This window comes from Gasterosteus aculeatus, chromosome 6, assembly GCF_964276395.1.
Source record: "Gasterosteus aculeatus chromosome 6, fGasAcu3.hap1.1, whole genome shotgun sequence".
NCBI lineage: Eukaryota > Metazoa > Chordata > Actinopteri > Perciformes > Gasterosteidae > Gasterosteus > Gasterosteus aculeatus.
Genome location: NC_135693.1, coordinates 16,671,804 through 16,690,238, shown reverse-complemented (window position 1 = coordinate 16,690,238; position 18,435 = coordinate 16,671,804). Strand labels below are relative to the sequence as shown.

Below are 18,435 nucleotides of genomic sequence, written 5' to 3'. Positions count from 1 at the left end.
AAGGGTTTAACACGAGGTCCTGAAATGTTCTTTATTCTGACACCGAACCTACGACTCAACCCCGTACTCTGGGGACAAGACCAAGAACAGACCGTGACCGAGGGTTCAATTCACGACATAAAGGTGATGAATAATCCATTTTGCTCAAAACAGAATGGAGATCTGTTACTGATTCACTTTTTTCTCAGACGTTTGTAAATATCTTAATCTATTTAATTATGCTTCATCAATGACAGTGTAATAATGCATTTTTGCTGCATCTTAACTGCTGAAAATTGTGTGTGATCAAAGGTGATATTGACAATAATCGTACTATAAATAGCCCTGTAATAACATTACATTGACCTTGATACAATACCACCCCAGTACAGAGCGCAGATACTACTACTGTCAATGTTCATGAGGCAAGAATACATTTCCGTTGTCCTGTTTTGATCTGTTTAATTTATGATCTTATTGAATTAACTGAATTAACCAGTCATACAAACCTGTCTAGTTTCCTACATTAGACACTTAATGGAGCTGGAACAGAATATGCTGAAGTAACCTCTGCTTAACGAGCAACAGCAATATTACTTTGTGAAATTAGATACTTAGCCAGATGTCTTATCCATTAACTATCTTAACTGAATGGAGGCCACACTGTGGTAAAGATGTACTTATTTTGTGTGTGTGTGTGTTGTCTTGTAAAGCATTTTACCCTTTGAGTGTTTTTTTTTTTACTTAAACTAATATCAGTTAGTTATCGCACTGCTAAGTCTCTGATGTCATTGACTGCATGTCCTCAACATTAACAATAAAAGAGGAGGATCACACAACCAGCAAGAGGGGGCAGTGTAAAATCAGACGTGTCAGACAACTAGAGAGCTTTCAAACCTAATTTTATTCCTCTCAAAAAGCTTGTCTCCTAGTCAGTATAAACGTCTCCTCAGCATTAAGAAACATTTTCACACTTTTCATTAAATCAGACTACATTCAACAGTTTTTGTTGCCGTTACACCAGAAAAAAAAAAAAAAAAGGAAAATTATGTTGTCAAATTTGTAAAGAATTATAGAAATATCACCCCAAGAGCTCCACAATTGAAAACAACATTCATTTATTTGTTACCATTAACATACCTGATCTCTCAAGGTATATAGCCATTACATGTTAGTCCTTACTTTTCAACAGCAACCATTATCATTGGAAAGACACCAGCCAGACCTATGTGCTTCTTTCCATCAGCTTCAGCTTTACCAACAAACTGAAGGTACCAAACTTTCTTGTGCGTCCCTCGTTAACTCCTTCAGGCTGTGGAATTTCATAAAATTCAACTATATTAGCTCACAAACGGCGAGCTATGACCCATTTGGTATAAATACCGGCTTCATCTCTCCTGCACAGCCAAACTCTTGTTTCTTAAATCTTTTTATAAATTCTGGTGCCTTTCAATTAATCAACTTCCCCTCTTATCACACCTGATAAATATCACAATTACACAAGACCAAATGCACATTCCTTCATCTGTGTTATTTGTTTAATAAAAGTTAACAATGTACATTTCTGCAAAGATAACACTGAGACTGGTTTTCCTGCCGATATCCAAGTGCCAATTCTTTGACAGCTCGGCCACTTGTTGAACGGGACACTTGCTAAAAGATAGAATCTTTCTCCGGCTGACACCTTGCCTACACAATTAGTTCCAAAGTGTGTAAAGGTGTTTAAAAACATTTTACAATATTAAACTGATCATGCATCATTTAAACCCCTTCATTTCATCTTCATAGTATTTAGGACTGAATAACAGAATTAAATGTTGAAAGATCAGATTTTAAAAACTGCTACTTTGCTTTATGATCCTTCACCTGTTGACCTACTACAACACACAGTATTTCTTCCTGGATTTAGTCACATAATCCGAACAGCAACTATTCATCTTTAACATCTTTCAGACGTTTCAAGTTTCAAAGAATATTTCAGTACAGGCTCTGTTTACATGGTACTTCTGCTAAATTAATGGAAAGAGATTTCCAGAAGCCTTACACAAACCTCCCCCAGGACAGGCAAATGGTGGACTATACAGCATGCAGTATGTGGCAGTATACGTAGTACCATTACTCAGATGTGAGTGAATGATACAACAGCAAAACTAAATGTGATAAGTAGTATTTTCAACAGCAAGTATAGATGTTTATGGTGTCTTACCATTTTTGACGTTCTGACACCTCGTCATCACCTTATGGTACTTTTGTTCACAGCTGAATTTGAAGCTTGAATAAATCAATGTAGGGCCAGTTATGTTAATTTATTTGTTACTTTTTTATTAATTGGTGAATTCATTAGAGAATCGCCCAACGCAATTTGTAAAAGCCGAAACCCCACCAAAACCCAACGATATTTAATCAATAATAATAATAATAATAGGTGAAAAGGAGAATCATTGTCAAAATTTGAGAAACTGGAACCAATGCATTTTCTTCAATTTTTTTATCAAATAATGAGCCATTTTACAAAATCAGCACGAGGGTGGTAGTGACTGATTTTCTGTTGTTTAAATTGCCCCTGGCCTCCAGACACGGGCCTGAACACCTCCCTTGGTGGCAACAAAACGTGGTTTAGGTGCCTGAACTGGGTCGGACTTGAGTGGGGGCAAAGAGGCGAGGATACTGAGTTCAGGAGCGCTCTGGAACTGCTTGGCTGAGTGGAGCCCACTGGTGTACGACACTGGGGTGTACGGCGTAGGGACTGCAGGGGGGGCAGGGTGTGGGATAGGGGTGGCTGAGAATTTTGGGAGGCCAGGTGGCCCAGGTGGTTGGGAGGGAGGTGAAGCTGGATTCCAGGCGCTGACTGGTGCTGGTTTGAAGAAGGGAGCTGGGGCCGGAGTAAAATTAGCAGGAGGTGGAGAGATCACTCTAGAATCAGTCAAACGTTCTCCAAGCGTCGTCGCCGACCGGGGTGCAATGACTTTGGTCGCAAGAGTAGGAGCTGACATGGGTGTGGGCGTGGAGAATCGCTTGACCTCAAAGACACGGCCTGTTTTGACGGGGATCTGCCTTGGTGAGGTTAATGAACTGCCCACCATTGTTGTCGTGTAGTCCCCCTGCCGCCTATGGGTCTGGTAGGAAGGCATTGCTGATAGATTAGCAGCACTGCCCCCGTAGTTGAACATGGCAGAGTTGAGCTGGTAGGGCTGCCTACTCATGGCATCCAGAGCTTTGATGCCCTCCCTCTGGGAGCCTCCTCTACCCATGCTGTCCGGCTTCCCTGTGTTCCTCTGAGGCCCGGTAGGGATAGAGGGGGCCAGGAGTGGATTGTACCCAATGGGAGGAGGAGCACGGACATTTGGGGAGTATTTCCACTGGGATGGACATGAAGGATTGGGAGAGTAGTCAAGCACTGTGGCTCCCCTGTGTGAGGTCACTTCCTGTTGGTAAGGGGTCTCGAGTGGGGTGTCCACCACGTACATACCCATACGGCTCTGTCTGCGGGCAAACAGCTCGGCGCCTTTACCCCCTGCTTGAAGAAACTGTGGGGTTTCGTGGATGACCCGAGGCTTGGGGGCCACTGGAGGAGGGGCTCTTCCCATGCCCGCCTCAACACTCCTCTCCTCCTCTACATCATCATAGATAGCTTCAGGTGGTGGCTGGCCATATTTGTGTCGGGTAGACCGGTCATCCAGATTCTGCACCATACACAATAATTCTGGATTTGGGGAGTTCTTCTTGACTTCTGGCACATTGAACATGGGTTTGGGTTTGCCACCTCGTCTTCGAGCGTCATTTAAGATTCCTGTGCGACCTGTTTGACCAGGAACAGGGGTCGGTGCCACAGCTTCTGGCTGAGAGACTACTGATACTGCAGCTACAGGTGCCATTGAAAATTGAGGTGGGTGTGACTGAGCAACGGGAGGTGGTGGCGCTTGAGTATATAGTTCAGGTAAACTAAGAATTTCAGATACAGGAAAAGCTGGGGCTGGGGCCATTGGTGCATGTGGAGCCGCAGACACTTTAGGTCCAGCTGCAAATGACGGCTGATGAGCTGCAGTCATTTGTGGTGATGACTGGATTTTCTCTATGGCGTTAGATGCAGCTGCAGGGTGAAAAGTAACAGGAGCATCTGGTGTCTGGGCAAAGTGACCCTGTGGTGCAAAGGATGGTGGGGAGAACACTGACGGAGGACCAGGGGGTGGATGTGATGCTGACGATATAGCATTTATGGTTAATTCAGCGCCAGTGGAGAATCGCGATTGAACAACGGCTGCTGAGGCAGGACGCTGGCTCGTCTTTGTCACAGAAGGTCTGAACGTTACAGGCACCGTGGCCGACCGAAGACTGATAAAGCCAGGAGTGAAAGGACGTGCCGTTCTGTTGAGAACATTACTAGAAGGCAGTTCTGGTAATGGTGTTTCTGCTGGTGGTGCAGGTATGGTGAGAACAGTCACCGAGGCAGCAACTGGTTTGGGTGCCACAGGTGGAGTTGACATCATCATGTTACTGTTGACTGCAGAAAAGGACCCATTCGACATTCCATAAGCTGCGACTGGGCAAACCTCTTGCTGTCTGGCCATAGGACCAGATGGTACCATCTGTTCAGGCTGGAGGTTTGGCTGTATCTCTGGTTGCAACTGGTACACCTGGGTCTGAGACTGTGCAGGAGCCGTAGGTTGTGCCGCCTCAACTTTCTGGGCATGCTCAGCAGCCCTCTTTCTCTGCTGCTCAAACAACTGGGCGCCTTTGCCTGTGGTGTCACTCAACCCTGGGGTCGGATCATTCTCTGCTCCATCCCCACGACCTTCTGTGCCTGCAGTTGCCCTCTTCTCAAGCACATCCAAGTAGTCACTATCCCAAGTTGGATCGGGAACGGCAGAGAAGCCATCCTCATCTAACTCTGATTCGCTGCCGGGGAATACCCCATCCTCTTCTTGGGAGTCCTGACACCTATCTTCATCCACACTACCGAAACTGGTGAGGGTGTACTTCTTGGAGCGCTGCCGCCTCTTCTTGAACATCAGCACCCCTTTGGAGTGAGGGTTGGGAGCATCGGTCAGTAGGGATGCAATTGTTCGACACTTGCTTTTGGCCTCCTTTACATTCTTGTCTTGCACAGTATCCCCTCGGTTCAGTTCTGCAGGGTAGGAAGGCCACAGCTATTAGGAACAGTTACACGATACCATTAACAAAGTACTGCAGTGAGGTCAGGAAAAACGGACTGATATGAGCATCTAAACCTAGACTGACCGCCACGCCTTCAACAGGCATTCATCTCATAACAGGAGCACCTCAAGGGGAAATTCCAGGCAAGCTTTCAGCTTCTCACGTTAGCTGGCGCGAAGAATACGTTCGCACCTTATAAGCCTTACGTACTCTGACAGTTGTAGAAGTTTGTCAGTGATCCCAGACTGATCAGTTGGGTTGTTACTTACACACAACACTTGAGGTAAATATGGTAAACTGTATGGACAATATTCTGTTCTACAGACTGGTTGACACTGTCACACAGGACTACTAACCTAAATGAAAACATATGTGTATGAGTATGTATAGTGTTTGACTGCAAGATGTGTTTGACTGCAAGATTAAATGACTGGGACACAGGGTTTTCAATATTTCAGCCTCAATGAAACATGTTTGTATAAATGTCCGGCATCATTATCAAGGCTTGAAAGGAATTGATGTCAATGGGATCAGCTTGGCTAAGTAAATGCAGAATGAAAATACACAGACACATACATTATGGTATGTACGGGTCTCTGACAGTGTTCTTCCTCAGCTGCACTTACTAGCTTGTTTGGCCTTTTCCTTGTAGGTTGTTGTGAGCTCCTCGTCGAGGGGTTTATTCACAGGACCCACCATGGGTACAAGCTGGCTGCGGGAGCCCAGCATCATGGCCTCTTTCGCCCTCTCAGGAGATACCAGGGGCACGTGGGATGGCTCGAGAAAGCCGCTGTCCACCTCTTGCCCCGCATCCCGCTGTCCCTGGTCATCTGCCGAGGAGATTATGGAGGAAGTCTCGGTGGACGTCTGGGAGGACCACAGTCCCGGAACAGGGGGCTGGTAAATCACCTCCCGGCGCGCCACCCCTGGCAGTCCGCCACCACCATCGGCCCCGTGTCCATCCAACACACCGGGGTAAACGTGTGCATCTGGAGCGCTGTCATAGCCGCTCATCTCGGACGTCTCTCCGCCCTCGGGCGAGGTTCGGCCTGCCGGTTTCCCCGGGTTGGAGTTGCTGGGGCTGCGTCTTTTCTGCCGCCGCTGTCGCTCGTAGCCCGCCACGTCTGCATCGCTGTCAGTTTCGCCGTAGTAGGCCTCACTGCCAGGCGGGGATGTCAGTCCGCTGGTTATGGAGGAGTGGCTGCGGTGGACTTCACGGACGGGTGCGTGGTGGGGGCGGTTGGGTGACATTGCACGCAGAGCAGCGCGGTATTCTTTGTCTATACGGGGAGACGGGGCCCGGGTCACAAGCACCACGGACTGAAAACCAGCAGGTGTCCTGCAAACAAGTGGGAGGTTTAGAATACTGGAGGAGTCATTTTGTTTTATTGGAATCTTCTTACAGTAGGTGGGGTTTTGGCACATGATTTTACAATATCTATATAATATATATATATATATATATATATATATATATATATATATATATTATTATCAAATACAAAACGCAGTAGCATATGTGTGCACATTCATGACCCTTGATCCATTACAAAGGGATGGTGATTAATGATTGGTATGAGTATGACACTTCTCTGCTCCTCTGACCTCCTGACCCTGATGTGTAGTATCCCAGGGGAGCTGTCGATGAGCTCCATGGCCTTGGCATGGGATAGTGTTCCACATGGCTGTTCGTTGATGGACACCAGCTCATCGCCCTCCCGCAGCCCGGCCCTGCACGCCTTGCTACGTTTACGCACCTGCACCGGCAAAGGAAGGCAAAATGATAAACAGTCACATAACGTCAAAAGGTTACACATATACTGATTATCTGATGGGTTGTATCATCAACATGTTTTGTGTTTTAAGATCTATTGGGTGCACGTTCAACACAACCGTGTCCTTCTGAAGACGTACACGTATCTCATGGGCCTTGAGGGCATATCTCAAGGTGTGTTTTAATAACTCAAGGGCAAATCTAAGAGATGGATGTCTTTCATATCCAAATGCTGTCAATGGAAAGGGAAATAGAAAAGCATATGTACATTTCACTTTACTTTCTATACAGTATTCTTGATCTATTCATGCGCTATTATATCATATCTGACATGACTTGTAACTAAAGTCTCAGTTATACCATATCAACACTCTTCTTTCCCAGAAGATTTGTATTTGCATTAAAGCCGGTCAAAGCGATGCTGTCTTGTCTTGGTTTGTGAGAGGACCATCTGACAGTCTGATCTTGCTGCGGACACATGCCACATATTGCAGCTCGAGTGGAGCACTCATACACACTTAAACAGCGAAATGTCAGCCAGTGGACATTTTCATTTGGTGCTTTGCTATTTGTGCACAAGGTCTGTCAGGACCATGGCGTTATGCCCACTCTAAATTGCCTCAGGTCTATGCGTGCCATGTCAACATGTCCCACAATAAATTGTAAGCAGATATTTAAAACAAATTTAAAAACTATGACTGCAGTGCCGATCGTATGCACTGCCATGAAATAATTAATATAATATGTTTGAAAAGGAAAAGTTGTATTGGTTGGTCAAAGACACTTTTCTTTCCAGTTATTCTGGTTGGCCTGTAATGAAATCCCACGTCCACATTTAGCGAGGCCTTTTCAAAGTGGCCTCAGGACATCAGTCGTTCATTCAGTCAGTTAGCATGTGATTTAAAGTCATAACGGTTATAATGCTCCAACATGCACACACACACACACACACACACACACATACACACACACACACACACACACACACACACACCACACGGACTGAAACAAAAATACACATAAAGTCATAAATAACCACACAGACGCTTGCATGCAGAGCCACAGGCACAAAACCAGCACTGACACACCGGCTCTTTCAGTGAAGCCCCACACTGCCACACCTGTTAGGGACAGTATAGACTTGACAAGATTATAACTTCCTGGTCTCGGGGGTGAAGGACCATCCTGTTTTGGTAGATCAAACACAACCAACTGTCGTCCACCTTCATAAAGGTGAATCAGTGTCCTGTGGCTCTGTGCAGATACCAGCACATTCTGCATGAGTCAATGACACTAATTCTAATGACTAAATACTTTCTGTAAATGCAGGGTGTTTTATGAATATGGAGACTGTCTGGGAGGTATAATCTGGAGGTGCATGGCTCTTGGCAGTTTTCTTATCTGATAAACAAACCAATGTTAGCTTTGCTTGACCGATTTTGCCATAAAATATTTTTTTAGGTCTATAAGTGGGAAAATTTCAAATTGAATTAACTGTCTTTTCAAAAAAAAAATACGTGAAATATAGAGAGGTTCATAATGGAAAATACAATCAATGACTTAGTTCTTCACGAGGTATAGGATTGTTGATTATTGATACGTACAGTATGTACATAAAGGTACATGAAACATTGCGCAATTATTTCTGTTGAACAAGCTTTTTGAACCAATCGATCAGCAGGGCCCGATAATTACAAGCTCAATTTCCTAAGCATTTTGTCATAGACAAAATGGTTGAATATATGCAAATCGTCAGGCTGAATCTTTGATAAATATGAAGAAAATGATGAGCAGGAGGTCAGTAAAAAATGTTTTATGTACTATTTACAATAAGGTATACCTCGTCCCCGGCAGCGAGATACGGACTAATGTATGTATGTGAGGTGAAACATACACCTTTACCGACCCCTTGACCTGCGGCTTCTTAGCCAAAAATAGCCAAATGGAAAAGTAGTTCTGCTCAGACAACAGTTATTGAAAGTATGTTTGGATATACATGTTTGTGTCATGTGTGTACATGTATGTGAGTATGATGTGTTTGCAGGTGAATGAGATCTCTCGGTACAAAGTTGAGCAGTGAGCGACTGTCCGGTGATGATTTTTACAACTCATGTCGCAGACGGTGGTGACATTAAACTGACAAACGGCAAAGGATCAATATGAGAAAATGTAGGTTCTGCAGGATCTTTCTCCCATTTGCTTCCTGTCTAATTTCAGCTTCTTCTCTCAGTAGTATTTTACTACCTAAAGACTAATTAAGCATTTTATTCTGTATATTTCCCCTTAGGCTTACATGGAAATCTTTGCTTTCCCACCGGAGAGCCAGATTTAACTCTGGAAGACTTCAGTGGTCCCGAAAGTGGGCCACAAATTCTTTTCCATGAAGAATTTGCTTTGGGCAGTAAAATGAGATGCGAGTTATAAAGTTAAATATTTCACACAATATTTCATTTCAGTACACTTCTTTATACAAGCAGATATAAAAGCCGTCCATAATTTTTTATGAAGCAGTATCGATTTAGTATTTTATATCAAATTTCCAGAACCAAACCAAATCCAGACATTCATGACATGCATTGCTCACACACGTGTTCTCTAATGCTAAAACAATGTTTATTTTCATTTTAATTTGAACTGCTGTTCTTCAGTCTCTTTCATAGTATGTATGGTGGAAAGACGCTCGTTGAATTGGGCAAATAAGCCTAGATATGGATGGATGTTGTGTTGTATCTCAAAGCTCCTCACAATAAAGAAAATGTAAAGTTTACAAAACAATGACCTAATGGACCTGAAACCTTAGCGATGTGAACAACAGCAGCAGTAAGGAGCACAAAGGCACTTATTTGTCAAAAACCAACAGGTGGCCCAAAAAGAGTTCTGATTTGAAACTTTCAAAGTGAAAGAGATTCATACAGAGTAATGTGAGCCGCAGCCTTTGGCAGATTTGTGACAAGGTCACTCTATATTCCCGGCTGAACTTTGAGTTTTAAGTTCACTCAATCAATCATCAGTGCGCCTCTGCACGGAGAGCGCCCTCAAACAAGAAGATGACTCATGTTCAGGCCCCAAACCAACCGGCACGCCGGCCAATGCGCCCTTTTAACTTGGTTCACCGCTCCTCAAATCGCCACTTGACGCATCGCAGACCATGTTTTCGCTTTTCTTTACCGCGGCCGTTGTGTCCAACAAACGCCGAAGAGACTTATTTTGTGCGTGCGGCCTGCAGAGGGACCTGCCTCACCTTAGCCACCTGCAGCGCTTTCTGATGTTCCACTCCTCCCTGGAGACGAAAGCCCCACGGCGCTCCGCCGGACAACGTAACCACCGCTTCCTCTGCGACCATCGTCCTGCTCAGTTTTTTCAGTTTTTTCTTGGTTATTTTCCGCCCTCTCTCTGTGTCTTTTTTTCCCAATATTTCGTCTGGGGGGCCCCCTCAGTACGTCGGCCCCATTGTCCGCTGGCAGGGCCCCCTCAGTGAGCTCTGACCTGCTCTTTGTCTGCCACGCTGTCCGTACGGCGACTCCTCTCTGAATCCAGTTCCAAGGCCACTGCTCACACCTGAACGCACACACACACACACTTTTCTGTGCGCCCACCCATACCCAGAAAGGGCCAACCACCATAGCCAAGGAAGAGGGAGAAAGAAATATGATGGGGGGTGGTGGGGGGGTAGGGAGGGGGGCTCTGTGTCTGCTTACACTGAGGAATGCTTGCCCTAAACGAGCGGGCGGGGAGGGGGAGGGCCCAACGCAACACTTGTCCTGTCACTCAGACCTGTGCCACTGGGCCGCTGATAGCCCCTCCAAAAATAGGATAGCACCACCACCTCGACTGCTCATCTGCAGACCAGGGGAGAGGTAACATTCACGTCTGAATGGCGCTGTTTGCTTCGCCGCGCTTAAGGGTCATTGGGAACATTTAGTCGGGTCAAAGGCAGACTCTCACATCTCGACGAGACAGGGCGTGATTGAACAGTCCACTTTTGATGAGTTATAGAGAATAGAAGGGCCGCCGGTGCAGATAAACTACGTCGAGGCGATCGGAGCCGGTTGGTCTTTAATTGTTGAGGGCCGCAGTGGATCTGGAGACATTTGAGCCTGTCATCGTAGAGCTTTTAGGATAAATACTTATGCAAGCTCTGGATGAACAGCCTGCATGGTGACATTTAAATATGTCATAATTCCACAGTGTTGACTGAATGACAACTACTGTGAAACGCAGAAGGCTCATTAACCCGAGGCAGAAAGCCGATCCACACAAAGACTTAAGTGTAGACCTGGCTGATAAAAATCAGACGTGGTAATGTCACTCGTACATTGCCCTCAACCTCAGATTCTGACACCCGGTCAAACTCTTAGATGTGGTGGCAACTGTGGAGAGTGTGCACAAGACATGTTCCACACAGAAACTAAGACTGTGGAGCTGTGGACTCTGTGAAGCTGACGCTTGTCACAGGGGTGCAGCGAGATGAACATCAGTGTGCTAGAACGCTCTCAATGACAATGCTAGCATGACACTGATGATAAAGGGTCACTCCTACTTTTTAGTTTAAATATGGTTATTGGGTAAAGGAGAATGTCACACTCCTGGTCTGAGTAGTTAAAACAAATTTTAAAAAAGAAAGCCCCGAAAAACAATAGTAAGTTCGACCTTAACCTAAAAGTCAGGCCCTTTGGACGTGATGATCGCGTCCGGATAGTCTCCGTCCTCCAAAGGCAACGCTGTTATTATCAATACTGCAGGAGGTTACCAATGGTTGCTGCTCGCCCTGGCAGCTTTGGCCTGCAGCTGTCCCCGGACCTCAGGATAGAAACTAAGACCAGTCCTGGGTCACACACACAATATCACCCTCTCTTCCTGTAGATGGCATCAGATCTGAGAGAGACAGAACGGATCCAGTTCATATCAGATCTGTATTAGACAGATCTGTAGAAACATGTAGCTGTAGTTACTGCCAACGACCCCCTCTAGTGGTTCAAAGTAGACTGATCATTGGCCTCATTCATTTGTTATTGGCCCTTTTGTTAGGTAAAAAGTATAGATATACAGGTTATATATGGCTATTGTAGGAAAATAAAAAACAGTCTTGGCTCTATTTTTAAATAGATATATGTAACATTTTGGTTGCAATTTTTTAACTTTTTGCAAACATCTCTTTGGCTCGATAACTAAAACCCTAAAACTCAGCAGAGCCAGTTGAGACGTGAAGTAACTTGAAGTAATCGCATAATTCCCCAAAACACTTGATACAAATGCTGCCAGCACACAGAAATCTGAGAAGAGAAATGCGTGAGACCATATTCCCCGTCGAACTAAAACAAAAGCGAGCTGTGGCTCAAGTCACTGTGCCCTGGACAGAAGTGGGCCGTCTCTCAAGAAAATCCTCAAGGTCAAAATCCGTATGCGCCGGCACAGCTAAAAGGTTTCCATGTGTTTCTTCGCTCTGTGTGCACAAATTAAGAGTGCGGCAATGACTCGTCGAGTTTGGCTTCAGCTCAGGAAAGGGAGGAGACTTTGTTTTTTCCTGTGGCCATGGTGGAACTGTTAAGTGAGGCGATAATCAGTTTTAGTTAGAGAATGGTTCCGGTCGTCTCCAAGAAAACAACATCTTCCAATAATATCAATACCTGTGTGGTGGTATGTTTGTGGATATGTAAACTTTGTAAACTTTGGTTAGCGAGGCACTTCCCAGCGGTCTTTGAGGCGCCTGAAAACACTGCGGAATGTAGCAAAGCACTGCGAAAGGTCAGGCCTCCCTCTCACTAGACAAACCTCTACCGCCGTCGTGCCCATCTGAGAGACAGCAGTTTTTCTCCCCCCACCACAGCCGCAGGCACCGACGCGAAAAATCGGGAATAACCGGCAGAAAGACGTCAACTCATTCTCAGATAAGACTTTGGGACGAGCTCCTCGGGCCAAGAAACATCCCATTTCTACCCGCAGAAGCGATCCGGCTTGACATTTATTGACTGCAGACTGAGCAGAAAATAAATCACAGGCAAATTCAGACGAGTAGATAGACTGGAGATGAGGGCAGGAACCTGCTGTGTCTTTTTCCTGGTGGTTGTCCGCTGCCTGGGTGATGACAATTCGACGGACGGCAGCGTTGTCACGGAGGAGACGGAAAGGCCCAGGCCCCCGCACCTTATCTTCATCATGGTGGACGACCAGGGTTATGCAGACATCGGCTACCATGGCTCAGATATCCACACTCCCACGTTGAACCAGCTGGCAGCAGAGGGGGTGAAACTTGAAAATTACTACGTTCAGCCAATCTGTTCTCCGTCTCGCAGTCAACTCATGACAGGAAGGTGAGACGTTTCCTTATCATTACATTTACTTGCTTTTTGTATTTTGCTAACATTTCTAATGGAGAATTATAATAAACTGATAAGCTACGATTCACCTGATCTTTACGATACACATAGCTGGCAAATCCCCTTCTATATTTAAGTCTGTGTGCTTGTTTGATCCTGAATTTTCATTATCTCTGTGGAAAAAGTGACCCAACGCTGACATTCTTTTCTGGGGGAAATGTTGCATAAAGAAAGTAGGAACGACCAAAAAGTCAATTTGAAGTGCACAATAGAATTCTGTAAAATCACTGATCATCTCGGTTTGATGGTATGAAAAGGCGTTCTCCAGGTTGTAACCTTTATTAACCCGCCCGTGAAATGTACCATTGTATTGTTATTGTCATGTACAATTATCAACACGCTATCTCGCCAGCTACCAAATTCACACTGGACTCCAGCATTCGATCATCCGGTCTCGCCAACCTCTGTGCCTTCCCCCGGACCTCCCCACCTTACCAGAGCGTCTGGTTGAAGCGGGATATGCCACACACATGGTGGGGAAATGGCACCTGGGCTTCTGCAGGCCGAGCTGCCTACCGACAGGACGTGGCTTTCAGAGTTTCCTGGGCACATTGACCGGCAGTGGAGACCATTACTCCTATCGGAGCTGTGACGGAGCCGAGGCTTGTGGATTCGACCTCGACGACGGGGACAGGCCTGCCTGGGAGATGGCCGGCAACTACTCCACCCTGCTCTACGTAGAGAGGTGAGCGTCAAGATGTGAATCAAATTAATAATATTAATACATTTTTTTTTTAAACTCAAATTGTACCTTTGTTCAACTAGAGTGAAGCAGATCCTGCGGAGCCACAACCCCCATGAGCCACTCTTCCTCTATCTGTCCCTTCAGGCCGCCCATACGCCCTTGCAGGTACCCGACCATTTTTTGCACCACTACGATTTCCAGGGCAATCGGCCCAGGCAGCACTACGCAGCCATGCTGACCTGCCTGGACGACGGGGTCGGACAAGTGGTCCAGGAACTGATGGCTAGTGGACTCTATCAGAACTCAGTTCTGATCTACTCGTCCGATAATGGGGGTCAGCCACTCTCTGGGGGCAGCAACTGGCCGCTGAGAGGAGGCAAAGGGACCTACTGGGAAGGAGGCATCCGGGCAGTTGGCTTTGTCCATAGCCCCCTACTGAAGAAGAAAGGTACAGTCAGCAGGGATCTGATCCATGTTTCTGACTGGTATCCCACACTACTGGGACTGGCCGGGGCCCCGCGGTCCCGCCATGGGTTAGACGGTCACGACATGTGGGGAACCATCAGCGAGGGCCTTCCCTGTCCTCGCACGGAAATCCTTTATAACATTGACCCAGTCTCCAGGAGGCCTGGGGAGCCGTATGATAAGGCGTTGGTGCTCAATGGATTTGGGATCTGGGACACTGCCGTAAGGGCGGCAATCAGGGCCGGGAACTGGAAGCTGTTGACAGGAAATGTGGGTGACGGGGACTGGATACCACCCCAGGCTCTTCCCGTTGGTCCAGAACGCTGGCACAACCTCGAGAAGCGGCGCAACAAGCTGGGGAAGTCGGTTTGGCTGTTCAATATCACATCCGACCCTTACGAGAGGTCAGACCTGGCCGAAGCTCATCCAGAGGTAGTGAAACATCTTCTGAGGAGGCTGGCAGAGTACAACCAGACAGCTGTGATGCCGAGGAATCCACCAGATGATCCTTTGGCTGACCCGGAGCTCCATGGAGGAGTGTGGCGTCCCTGGCTGGGCCTGGAGGGACAGGAGGAGGACAATGGAGGGAAGGACGGCAGGAAAGAAAGGATGCTGAAGTTTAAGCACTGCAAAGTATGTAAATTAAAAGCCCTCTTTAAGAAGGTGGGGTCACGCCTGCAGAGGAACACTCTTTTCTCCTAAATGCCTCAACGACAACTAAACCAGGAGGAAGTTAACGGGAGAGGGAGATGGAGACAAATACAAATACAAACGGGTAGACAGGCCGGTCAGATTGACACGATAGAGCCACAATTAAACAATGAAGGTCGACAGACAGACAGGCAACCAGATAAAAAAAAGCAGACATCGGCTGAGTGGGATGACTCACTCACTGTCCTCTCACTTACTGTCCTGCAGCCAGACTACAGCACGGGGACTTCAGGACGTCGTTGCACTGCATCGGGAGCAATGTTTGTGTCATTGTGCATGTAGGCCAGTGTTCACGAATAGTCGGATTGATACAGATGGAGTGCATCCATGTGTACGTGAGGCCTGAAGAGACGAGAAGAGGAACTGGAGGTCACCTCCCGATGTCTCAACTCCTAATCACCCAAGAGGACCCTTATGAGGATGACACAACTCCCACAGGGGTTGTTTCTGTGAAGTGTCGCCTTGTTCTGTTGTTTAGAGATTGTGCTGTAGCTCACTCTGCCTTTAAAAGACCTCTGACCATCACGTTTCGTCTGTAAACAAACCAACAAAAGCTCAGTCTTTTCTAGATATTTTCCTTTTATTAATCTACCATGTTGGAAAATGTGTGAAAACATTCGGATCTAAATAAAATCCTAAATGCTCAATCAATCAGCTTTAACATCTCATGACTTTACACCATCTCTGCAGAAATAATTTCACAGATTTTCTAAGATGCTTCCTGGCATCAAATGGTTTTAGGTAAAACAGAGAGTTTTAAATTAGTAGTGTAGTTTAGTGCACAGCTCAGCAGGTCACCAGAATATGCAGAAATTTGTGCACATGGAGAAATAAACTTCAACATATATGAAAAACTTTTAAAACAATACATCAATGATTAAGTCATAAACGTGTCCTTAATCAGAACTTTTTAAAAATTTGTGTGAGGAAATATATTTTCTCACATATATTTCTATATGGATAATTTTCTAAAGCTTTTTTTTTGCAGTTTTAACAAGCCCGACTACAGGCTGTACTGCAAAACGTTTACATTTGTAAAAATCTCAGTCTCTGGAATATTTAGGGATAGTAACTGTATTATGATTAAGTTTTGTGATGTTTTAGAGGTTCAGCTGATGTGATGATCTGATAAGGGGTCATGCATCCGGCTGCTGCTGGAGCTTAATAGGAATGAGTCATAGGTGGAGCTGCTTGGTCACATACAACACACAGTAAATAGTGTCTGCATTGATACGTGCTGAGTGCAGGAGCTCACTCCCGTGTGTGTGTGTGTGTGTGTGTGTGTGTGTGTGTGTGTGTGTGTGTGTGTGTGTGTGTGTGTGTGTGTGTGTGTGTGTGTGTGTGAGTGAATGAAGGAGTGTTTATGTGTGTGTGAGTGTCAGCAGCAATCCCACACACAGTAGCGACGGGGCTGTAGGTTTCTCCCCTGTGGCCTGATAATGAATATTCAACTGTCCTTCTTCACAGTTTCTTTCCCAAATGCCTCCTCCTCCTCCTCCTCCTCTTCCCCTCATTTATCCCTCAGCGCTTTGCTCGTCCCCTCTGCAGGCCACCCCCCTGTGTCTTTCTGTCTCATTTTGCTCCTCAACCCACTCACTTGTTTGTGCTCATTTGCGAGATTGAGTTGGAGGCATTAGCCGTGTTTCTGGTGAGAGTTGTGTGGTGCAGAGTTAAATAAAAAGAGTGGAGGAGGGAAGAGAAGAGTTCCGCAGGGGCTGCAGGGGGCTGTCATGTCTGAAAAGCTTGCACATCTGATTAAAATATCTTGTTACTTGAAAACGCATACATAACAAACAGCAACTAGTTTAAAGATAAAGGGATATTTGGGAAATCTTTGTTTAAAGGATGAGGGTTTTGTGATTATCGGCTTGCAGTGTTTTGGTCTTCCCTACAGTCTGTGACGCTGAGGGAACAATTCTCATTTCAAATTCGGCGAGCTTAATGAGTATTTACTGCATCGGGGGACGTCTCAATATATGATGTGCATGTTCTCTTTCGTGAAGAGCCACATTGTGGCTCCTTGATGTGTGTATGTAGCTTTTGGACAACAATAATTAATAAGATATATCAGGTTTTTGACGAACAGGGGGATCCATTTGTATAAAATGTCAAATTTCTTCACATTCATTTTCTCTTATTATTTGCATCTTAGGAAAAATGTTCAAACCTTTCACTTGTCTGGTAAAGTGTGTTCTCTGGTCCAGTTCCAGGAGTTAAATACTTTGTCACTGTGATTCTGCAAAGATGCTTGTTTCTGAGTGCATTAAGATAAGTGGTATTAATGGGTACAACGTGTGCGGTCAGAAATAGAAAAAAATAGAAACATAACATTAGAAAGTACATTGAATTTACTGGATTACATTTACAATGATCGTGCAAATTATTGTAAAATGTTGTAGCAATAGTTGTTTCTTTTGTCATACACATACTTTACAACTTTATGCCCTTTGTTTGAAGAGGATGTAAATGACGCTTTGAGGGTTTTGGAAAGGCGTCGCTATTCTGTCATAAAATGCCTCTTCATGTTTGTTCAGGGAAAGTCGAATAGGGAGGGACACTCGAAAACAAGGGCTAGGGGTATAACTAAGCAATGTGATTGGCTCTTGTTAAACAAACAAAGAAAGCACCATGGAGATAGAACAATCGTCAAATAGGGCTACAGCAATTCAAATGTGGTTTCACAATTGCCAGAGGAAAGTAATGCAGTTTGTATGAGCTCCATCTTTATGAGAAGGACTGGAAATCAAACATGTGGAGGCTTTCTATTCTCAAAGGATCCATCTGCGCTGAGTTCATGACTTATATAGCATCACTCCAAGAGGCTTTGAAGCTGAAGGCACTTTGTCCATTTCCCGCTTGTGTGCATGCGACAAACACACACAAACACACACAAACCTCACACCATCGCAACTAGACCTCGGGGAAGAGAGAATTGGCTGCTTCGAGTGAACGGTGGAAATGTTGCTCAAAGTCCCGTGTGAGAAAACCGGTGAAGACCATCGTTAGATGCCCACACATCTGATTCCCAGTATATCGCGATGGCCTGCAGAAATAAGGCACCGTCAGATTATATAAATCACAAAGGAGGTGTCACACAATTACACACACGCACAAACACGCACACAGAAGAACACACAGCGCTATCCAGCGCGTGGGAGGGAGCTGTCATATCCACTGTTGGATAATCCGTTGAAGGTAAGGCCACATTCAGATCATGGGATTCTTTGGTGAAGTTGTGAAGTTAAAACACAAAAGGCTGATGAAAATGTTTTAACTATGACTTAATTTGA

The 18,435-nt window shown here is 45.5% G+C and overlaps 2 protein-coding genes and 1 long non-coding RNA gene across 3 annotated transcripts; 1 reads left to right on the top strand and 2 right to left on the bottom strand.

The window, feature by feature from the left end:
• Window positions 1-864: 864 nt before the first annotated feature.
• Window positions 865-10,463, bottom strand: synpo2la (synaptopodin 2-like a). Its single transcript, XM_040179261.2, has 4 exons — window positions 10,149-10,463; window positions 6,739-6,890; window positions 5,760-6,472; window positions 865-5,104 (listed from the first exon to the last, which is right to left on the bottom strand). The coding sequence occupies exons 1-4, from the start codon at window positions 10,248-10,250 to the stop codon at window positions 2,532-2,534; spliced, it is 3,540 nt and encodes a 1,179-aa protein (XP_040035195.2). The 5' UTR covers window positions 10,251-10,463; the 3' UTR covers window positions 865-2,531.
• Window positions 10,464-11,323: 860 nt separating this feature from the next.
• LOC120821100 (arylsulfatase I) lies at window positions 11,324-15,793 on the top strand. Its single transcript, XM_040179505.2, has 3 exons — window positions 11,324-13,218; window positions 13,637-13,969; window positions 14,050-15,793. The coding sequence occupies exons 1-3, from the start codon at window positions 12,935-12,937 to the stop codon at window positions 15,134-15,136; spliced, it is 1,704 nt and encodes a 567-aa protein (XP_040035439.2). The 5' UTR covers window positions 11,324-12,934; the 3' UTR covers window positions 15,137-15,793.
• On the bottom strand, window positions 12,795-14,992 carry LOC144409498 (uncharacterized). Its single transcript, XR_013467964.1, has 2 exons — window positions 14,036-14,992; window positions 12,795-13,957 (listed from the first exon to the last, which is right to left on the bottom strand). It is a non-coding gene; the product is annotated as an uncharacterized LOC144409498 (long non-coding RNA).
• Window positions 15,794-18,435: the final 2,642 nt, after the last annotated feature.

What these genes read in the sequence shown, in the direction of transcription:
- LOC120821100 (XM_040179505.2), top strand. Translation starts at nt 12,935, where the DNA reads ATGAGGGCAGGAACCTGCTGTGTCTTTTTCCTGGTGGTTGTCCGCTGC. An exon ending in AGTCAACTCATGACAGGAAG is followed by an intron (nt 13,219 to 13,636) that starts GTGAGACGTTTC and finishes CTATCTCGCCAG; the next exon opens with CTACCAAATTCACACTGGAC. An exon ending in ACCCTGCTCTACGTAGAGAG is followed by an intron (nt 13,970 to 14,049) that starts GTGAGCGTCAAG and finishes TTGTTCAACTAG; the next exon opens with AGTGAAGCAGATCCTGCGGA.
- synpo2la (XM_040179261.2), bottom strand. Translation starts at nt 10,250, where the DNA reads ATGGTCGCAGAGGAAGCGGTGGTTACGTTGTCCGGCGGAGCGCCGTGG. An exon ending in AAGCGCTGCAGGTGGCTAAG is followed by an intron (nt 6,891 to 10,148) that starts GTGAGGCAGGTC and finishes TTGCCGGTGCAG; the next exon opens with GTGCGTAAACGTAGCAAGGC. An exon ending in CTACACATCAGGGTCAGGAG is followed by an intron (nt 6,473 to 6,738) that starts GTCAGAGGAGCA and finishes ACTTGTTTGCAG; the next exon opens with GACACCTGCTGGTTTTCAGT.